Source organism: Trifolium pratense, linkage group LG7 (genome assembly GCF_020283565.1).
Source record: "Trifolium pratense cultivar HEN17-A07 linkage group LG7, ARS_RC_1.1, whole genome shotgun sequence".
In the NCBI taxonomy this organism is placed as follows: Eukaryota; Viridiplantae; Streptophyta; class Magnoliopsida; order Fabales; family Fabaceae; genus Trifolium; species Trifolium pratense.
Genome location: NC_060065.1, coordinates 16,532,643 through 16,540,747, shown reverse-complemented (window position 1 = coordinate 16,540,747; position 8,105 = coordinate 16,532,643). Strand labels below are relative to the sequence as shown.

Sequence of the window (8,105 nt, the reverse complement as noted above, 5' to 3'; positions counted from 1 at the left end):
AATACTCTTTCTATTATAACGATATAGTCATGCACGTGTATACAATTGTTTCAACCTATAGGAAAGCAACAAAACTATTACATCAATTCCTCTTTCACAAATCAATATTGCAAAGCCATAACAATACAGATAACTAAAAGAAGGGGAAATGATATTACAATATCATAGCATAATAAAAGTTACAAGCAAATGCAGTCAAACTTAATAGATTAATAACTTTTTTTTTTTTTTGACGCGAGATTAATAACTTAAAAACTTAAAAGGGCCCAATAGCATACATGTCACATTATTCCTTATACACTTCTTAAACGAAAACGTGTTTGAACATGAGTGGCCCACAAAGTTGCAAATCCTTAACTATTGTGCTTGATTTTGATGTGAAAATGATTAGAATTTTTTTTTTTTTTTGAGAAATGAAAATGATTAGAAATAGTATGCATATACTACTATAATATAATATGCATTTACTGCTGGATAGAGTCTATATGACACAAGGGTGGTCATATGGCTCACTTACAACATGATTAGGTACCCAAGCAACAGCCTTATTGCCAATAAAATGACATATAGGAATTGTTCCAGGTTTAACTTTAAGAACTTGATGAAGCACTTTAGGATCCATACCTCTTGTATCATGGTGGCATATTGTTAGTGCCTTAGCTTTAGTTCCATCAAAGGCAACCAATGGAACAATGTAAGTTGTTGTTGCATTGACTTCGTGACAATAAAATACAACTTTGTTGAAATTTAATCTATGACACATAACTGCTTTGTCTCCGATTTTTTTCACTTCCTCTACCATATATTGATCTTGATTTTGGGAAAACGAACTTGAAATCACCTTAATATTTTTTCCAAGCTTTGAAATCGCAAAATCCATCATTAATTTTAGTGATGGTGCGCAATACTTGTCTTCTCCTATAGCTGACGGGGTCGCACAGAAGCTTTCAATGCTATGTCTTTCACTCCATATCCATGTTCCCAAAGGTTGCTTTACTTCATCTTGTGTGTGAGACCCAAAATCTTGATTTGTTTTTCTGATAGGCAGCCGTGCCAGCTTTGATGGTAACGGTTGCCTATCAAAAGGCTTGTGGACGCCTAAAGTCATTTTTTTTCCAGGATAGAGGTCATGTTCAAAAAATGCTGTCCAATCTTCCTTCTCTTCTTGATCTCTAATGGCTGCTGTAGTTTCACTCTCTGCACCATTAAAATGTAAAACTATAAACTCCTGATTATGACATATACAATAATCTTGAATATGAAACAATAAATAAGGAGACGCCAACTGCAAAACAAATTTTATGATTTTATAATTATTGAGACTCACAAACAAATTTTAGAGAGACAAATTTCATTTTTTTTCTATGTTTTCTTCTCTTCTTCTTTCATTTGAAATGAGTGGTTTTGCGTCAATTTTTTACCTGAAGTGAGTACTATTGTATATCTTTTGTTCTTTCTCTTTTAATTTAAGTAAGTGGATTTTACCCTGATAATTTTTTTTTTGTTTGTTATTTCGTTTGTTTTAGTACGAGTTTGATTGATTTTCAATGTTGGTGTGATTTTTCTTAGATTTTACCGTGTTCGTTTGACTTAAATTGACATATCATTCTATTACTAATTCAATTAATTAATAATGACTAGGTTGTCAACATTATAAATCCACACGGATGGTAATTCGATCACTTTTACTTCGTCATAAATTTTGTATTCCCTCCGTTCCAAATTTTTGGTCCTTTTAATCTTTTAGTTTTGTCTCAAAACTTTGGTCCTTTTAAGAAACCAAGACACACCTAATAATATTTTACCATTTATACCCTTACAAAAACTAAAGCATTCATTAAATTGATTTTCTCTTTCTTAGTAAACTAAGGATAAAAATGACTTAACTTATAAATCTTTATTATTTCTTAATCCACGTGTAAAACTCTAAAAGGACTATAGCTTTGGGATGGAGGGAGTATCTTTTTTGGTTTATAATGAGCAGATGATCGAATCCAGTACCTCATGCATATTATCTAAACCTCTCATCACTAAATCAAATCTAATGGCTTATAAATTTGATTGAATATCATTTTCTAATTATTATATTTTTGGAACTCAATAATACCTCACTACATACTCTTCTGCCTTAATAATTTAAGAAGTCTAAATGGTTATTGGTCAAGGCTTGTTGGATGATTTTTGTATTTGACAAAAATTTAATTATGATATAAGAACTAATCTTGTGAGCTCCAAACATTTTTCAACGGAGATTATTTATTGATAATACCTCCGTTTTTAAATATAAGATCCTTTTGAAATTTTTCTTTGTCCCTTTTTATAAGATTCCTTTCAAATTTTCAAAAGCATTCATTATTTTTTTTCCAAACATATCCCTAATTATAATACATATTTTGCTACAATCTGTAATAAATATTTTAAAAACACATTAACTCATTCTCTCTCTTAAAGGATAAAATTATAAAAAAATATTAATTATCAACAAATTTAATACTACAATTCACTTTTTTAATCTCCGCAATTTTTTCAAAAGGGTCTTATATTTAGAACGGAGGTAGTAATAAAAAAAAAAAAAAAAAAAAAAAAAAAGGAGAAAAAAAGGAGTCTAACCGGACACAATCTGCCAGTCTAAGAGAGTCTTCGGCATAGGAGTGTTTGGCCAAATAGATTTCCAATATCCTTCTCCTGATTGGGAAGCATTAATTTTTATAAGAGTCAACTGCACCAAGGAAAAAAAAAGAAAGTAAATAAGCATATATACCAATAATTTAGTCCCCTTTGCATATAGGGTGAAAAGGCAAAGTCATCCTTTTGGAGCACCCATATGTGGTGAAAAAGAAAATCAACAAATAACATATATACAAATAAAATTTTATCCAAAAAAAAGAAATAAGAATATACATTCTGTCAATAAGTATAGGTCCTAAAACTATATTAATGGATATTGGTGGAAACAAGTTTCTCTATCTATGAGGTAAAAATCAATGATTGATTTGGATCAAAATTAAATTGTTGTTTGATCCCCTGTTACATTTATGAAGTGGTACGTGTTTCATGATGAATATTTTATTTATAATAAAAGTAAGGTTTAAAATTGTGGTCCGCAATTACGGCCGGAATATTGTTGATGCGGTAACTTTCGCAACCACATTGCACTGTAAATGCGGTGTGATTTTAATTCACATGTATGACCGCATCGTAACCGTATCAGACAATTTTGACCATGTTCATTCAAATCCAAAAATAAAATTTATGAACCTCAAATGTTAATTTACGTCAAATTTAATGAAAAACCTTACTTTTAACAACACTCGACAATTGTAGATAAATAGTATAGTGACATAGTGGTGTATTTTATAGAGTTCTTGAAATTTCAAAATGATTTTACGCCGCAACAGCCGTATTGTGCGTTGCAGCAACCGCAATGATCGCAATCGCAATAACCACATCCCTTACCGCGATTTAAAACCTTGAATAAAAGGCAGTTCAAGAAATAAAAAAATTGTAATGAACACAGTGAGGTAGTAAGTAATTCGTGACAAAAAATAAAATATGCAAATCACATAAACTGATGGAAAACGTCAAGACAATTAAAGGAGAAAATTAAAGCAGAAAATATATAGCTTACACATAGTACAATTAAACAAGATAACTGTTTAAACTCCATTTAAGCTCTAGTGGTCGAAGTTATATGTGTGTCTACTATGTGTGTCCTATATAAAGAAAAATATTGTACACTTATGTCAAGATTATAATGATAATTAAGACTCCTTTTGTAATGAAATTCATTATCAAGGGCTGCCTAGCATAGGCTCTGAAAAAATGCCACCATATGAGATCTCATCCATGATACAATATTCCCTTTTTTCCTTATTAAGCACGTTCCAATGAGAATATATTTTGCAAAAAAGAAAATACTACATAAATGTTAAGAGAATAGTAGAAACTCTTTAAATTAATAATGTCAGGATCGGAGAAATTTATTAATTTAGAGAGTTATTATTTTCTCGATAAATTAATAATTATTAATTTAAAGAGTTTTTAAGTAATTATACTGTACATACCAAACAAAAAGGCAAATTAGTCTATGCCTCTTAGAATTATGTTGCAGCGAACCTTGCGACTCAACGTAAATTAGTAACTATTGTGTTCATATGCATTGGAAAACAGACAACTATTGAATCATATTTCAATAGAGTGTAATATATTTTTTTCAGTTTCTATGAATTATTAATTTATGATTTTCTTGGGACCGAAAATTATAAAGGGATCTACCGAAAAATTATTATCTTATTATTTTATCGAGTTTTTCAATTTTTTACATTGGCCCAAGTCGGGACCGGACAAATTTATTATTTTAGAGAGTTTATTAATTTACCGAGTATTAATCTACTGTATTGCTATTTAGTAAGAAATATTTACATAAGGAAGAGAAGAATCCAAAAAATTGGGAAATTTGACCAATCAAAAATTGGCTAAATGAGATAGTGTGATTATAATTTGTAAGTGTTAAATGTTGCCACCTAAAATTCTTTTTTTTCTTGCATCAAAAAATTCTTACTAAACAGCATTTTACAAATATTAAATGTGTCATGAAATTATTTCTAAAGATAAAAAGAATGAAGAATATATATGAAGGAGAGAAACAAAGAAGAATAGAGAATTATATTGTTTTATTTTCAGGTGTGATGTTTAACTTTATATTGCAATATAGTTCCTATTTATAAAACAATATATTTGGAAAATTGCTTTTTAGGCATCCCATAGTGCTCTTAGCTAGCCCCTCAAAAACCAAAAATATTCTTGATTTTTTTATTCGGGATGGTTTGAAAGATACAATCCGAAAATGCCTAATTTTGGAACGTACGTTTCAAAATTAGTTAATTTCGAATTGTAACTTCCAAAATATTAAAAAAATTGAACACCGGATTGGACTAAAGCCCCAATACTCTAGACCCAAAAGTGTTAAACTCAGATATATGTTACTAAGCATAGGATAACTACTCTAAGGCAAGAACACACACGTTCTTTGGAACACATAGCCTCAACCAATAAGAATTCAGCATAGTACTAATTTAGTACTATTCTTGGCCCCACTAACTTAGTAGATTTATCGCTCTCCGTGCATATTACTTTAAGGGATATTTTTATCTTATTTGATTGTTTATTTCTTCTTCTTTTTTACAGTTTATTTTTATTTTATTTTTTAGAATTGAGTATTGAATTTAACTCAACTCTACAAAATCGGCTTATAAGGTAAAAATTGTCTCTGCTTTATAAACATATATTCAGACCATCTCGCAACCGATATATATATATATATATATATATATATATATATATATATATATATATATGGGACTTCTCAACTACTCTTAATTTGTACAACCCTAAAAGTGTCTTTGAACTACACCACCAAAACCAAAATGGGGGCATTTCTATGATAGGCACAACCCCAAATATATATATATTATGTACGACACACATACATAAATGATAAAATTTAAATCATAAATAATTTAGTCACATCAATTTATATTGATAATTTTATTTATCATTTAATGTTATTTGAGTTTTGTATGTATGTTTAAATTCAAATAGTTTGTATTTGTGGCTAGACAAATGTTCCTCCCAAAATGGGCTAACACTTGATTAGTCAAATTAACCAAATCATGTATATTATCCAACAGGGACAAGGTTACATTCATAAAATAGTTTATATATATCATTGTGAGCTTTGAAGTATATATATCAAGAAGATATTATATGAAATGTAAGACATTTATTTTTAGCATTATCAAATTCAAACATACATCATTTTACTCACCATAGGAAATTAACAAACATGCACAAATACACACCCATAGTTCTAATAGCTAGTTTAGAACTAGTTTTAATTATTTCAAATACATTGATCACACTATATATTTGCACATCACATTTCTCCATATTCATCACCTTAAAGTAATGTGCATATATAACCAAATAGCATCTAGATAGCACAAGGACGATCATCAGAGTCACCCACAACAGGAATAGGTAGCCAAGCAACAGCTTTGTTACCAACAAAATGACAGACAGGAATGGTTCCGGGCTTCACTTTGAGAACTTCGTCAAGCAAATTTGGATTCATACCTCTTGTATCGTGGTGGCAAGCTGCCAATGCATTAACTTTAGTTCCATCGGAAGCAACCAATGGAACCATATAAGTTGTTGATGCATTGACTTGATGACAATAAAATACAAGTTTCTCGAAATTCATTCTATGACACATCACACCTTTGTCCGCAATTTTCTTTACTTCTTCCACCACATATTGGTCCTGATTTTTGGCGAAATAGCCTGAATATGACTTAATTTTCGTCCCAAGCTTTGAAATGGCAAAATCCTTCATTGATTCAGAGGATGTTGCACAAAATTTGTCTTCTCCAATAGCAGCTGGGCCTCCACAAATCTCATCAAGACTATAACTCTCTTTTTCAACGACATTTCCTGATTGTTGAGTTGATTTTTCGATCGGTAACCATCCTATTGTTCGAAAAGGTAGAACATTGGAAAGCTTTCCTAGGCCGCTCATTTTCTTGCCAGGATATAGGTCATTTTCCAAAAAGAGTAGTTTTCCTTCAATGTCTGCACCATTAAAAATTAGATATGAGTTTAAAAAAGTTTGAATCATAAGAAAATGTATTATTTTTGTCAAATTGGTATTCATCCTAATTAATTATAGTACAATGGTGATTGGCGCTAGACTTGTTAGGAATGACCACAGTTCGTTGCATCTAATAGGAAAATATCTTTCCACCACAGTAGAAAAAGCACACTACCCTAAATTTAACAGGAATAGGCTTGACTCGCTAAATAAAAGATGTCTCAAGCGGAGTCACCAACTATCGCACCACGTCCCCATGGATATCGTACTATATATGCAGAAGTCGAGGTTCGAACCAATCACTTTTTCTATTGAATGTGTAAAATAATCATGGCATATAAAAATAATTCATAATACTAACCAGAATGAGATGCAACGATTCCCGCAAGAGCCAACTGTAAAAAAACGTTGTTAGATCTTTATTTTCCTGTATTTTTGTATTGTCAAACAAATAATAAACTATTTGTAACTTGTTTAAAAAAAAATAAATTAAACTATTTGTAACTATACTTAACTAATGTTCTAAGGTTTTTTTTTAATAAATTAAGAGCATTTTGGCATTAAGGATTAAATAGAAATTTCAACTAAGTTAGCACTTTTAAACACTTTCATCCTATACCTATAATAAAAAATAAAAATAAAAAATGTATATGGAGAGACTAGGCCTTACCCAAAAGAAATCAAAAAAAGTAAAATGAAAACAAAATAACCATCCCACCAAAATAACTACTATTTCTAAGGTCTGAATTTTGGTCTAATAGAGTTTTATATTGAAATTACTTTGTACTAATTTACATTTTAAATGATAAAATATTTAAAATTATAGTTGAAGCCCTCTCATGATTCTTATTTCTTAGTTTTGCAACTTAAACTGAAGAAACAAATTCACCTTAGTGATAAGAAATAAGAATCATTTCTTCTTTTATTCACCTTACTGATAAAACTCTGGTTATTAAACTACTTAAAAAAATCTTACAAAATGAAATAAATGATTATGGAATAATTTGAGAGAAAAAGCAGAAATTAAATAGCTTACGCAGAATAGAGTTAAAACGGATAAGTCTGTAGACCCCATTTAAGCTATTGGAGATTGTAGGACACTTAATATGTTGAGTAGTGTATGATGGAGTGATACAATTATAGGGTACCGGTATTTATAGTGAATTAGATTAGATGGGGCTTTTTTTTTACAATAAAAAAAACCTCATCGATGATATGTTAAAGTAACAATAATACACAAAAGATGAAGATAGTTAAATGCGTGTTAAAGATACATATAAATCTATTGTGGGGATTCGGGTATTCCCGGAGGTTTGGGAGGTTCCCCGCTGCCCCTTCCTTACCCTATGAAAGATTAATTTTTTGAGCTAGATCGAGTGAAATCTTTTCGTTGAAAATATAGCGTTAGCAACCTAAAATTTAAATTTTAACAACCATATTAAATTCTTTCCGATAT

At 30.1% G+C, this 8,105-nt stretch overlaps 2 protein-coding genes across 2 annotated transcripts; both read right to left on the bottom strand.

The window, feature by feature from the left end:
- Nucleotides 1-239: 239 nt before the first annotated feature.
- On the bottom strand, nucleotides 240-3,759 carry LOC123894481 (embryonic abundant protein VF30.1-like). Its single transcript, XM_045944494.1, has 3 exons — nucleotides 3,629-3,759; nucleotides 2,611-2,719; nucleotides 240-1,197 (listed from the first exon to the last, which is right to left on the bottom strand). The coding sequence occupies exons 1-3, from the start codon at nucleotides 3,665-3,667 to the stop codon at nucleotides 482-484; spliced, it is 864 nt and encodes a 287-aa protein (XP_045800450.1). The 5' UTR covers nucleotides 3,668-3,759; the 3' UTR covers nucleotides 240-481.
- A 2,008-nt stretch (nucleotides 3,760-5,767) lies between these two features.
- Nucleotides 5,768-7,826, bottom strand: LOC123894479 (embryonic abundant protein VF30.1-like). Its single transcript, XM_045944492.1, has 3 exons — nucleotides 7,686-7,826; nucleotides 7,011-7,044; nucleotides 5,768-6,630 (listed from the first exon to the last, which is right to left on the bottom strand). Exons 1-3 carry the CDS (start codon nucleotides 7,722-7,724, stop codon nucleotides 5,993-5,995), a joined length of 711 nt encoding a protein of 236 aa, XP_045800448.1. The 5' UTR covers nucleotides 7,725-7,826; the 3' UTR covers nucleotides 5,768-5,992.
- Between the last annotated feature and the right edge of the window lie 279 nt (nucleotides 7,827-8,105).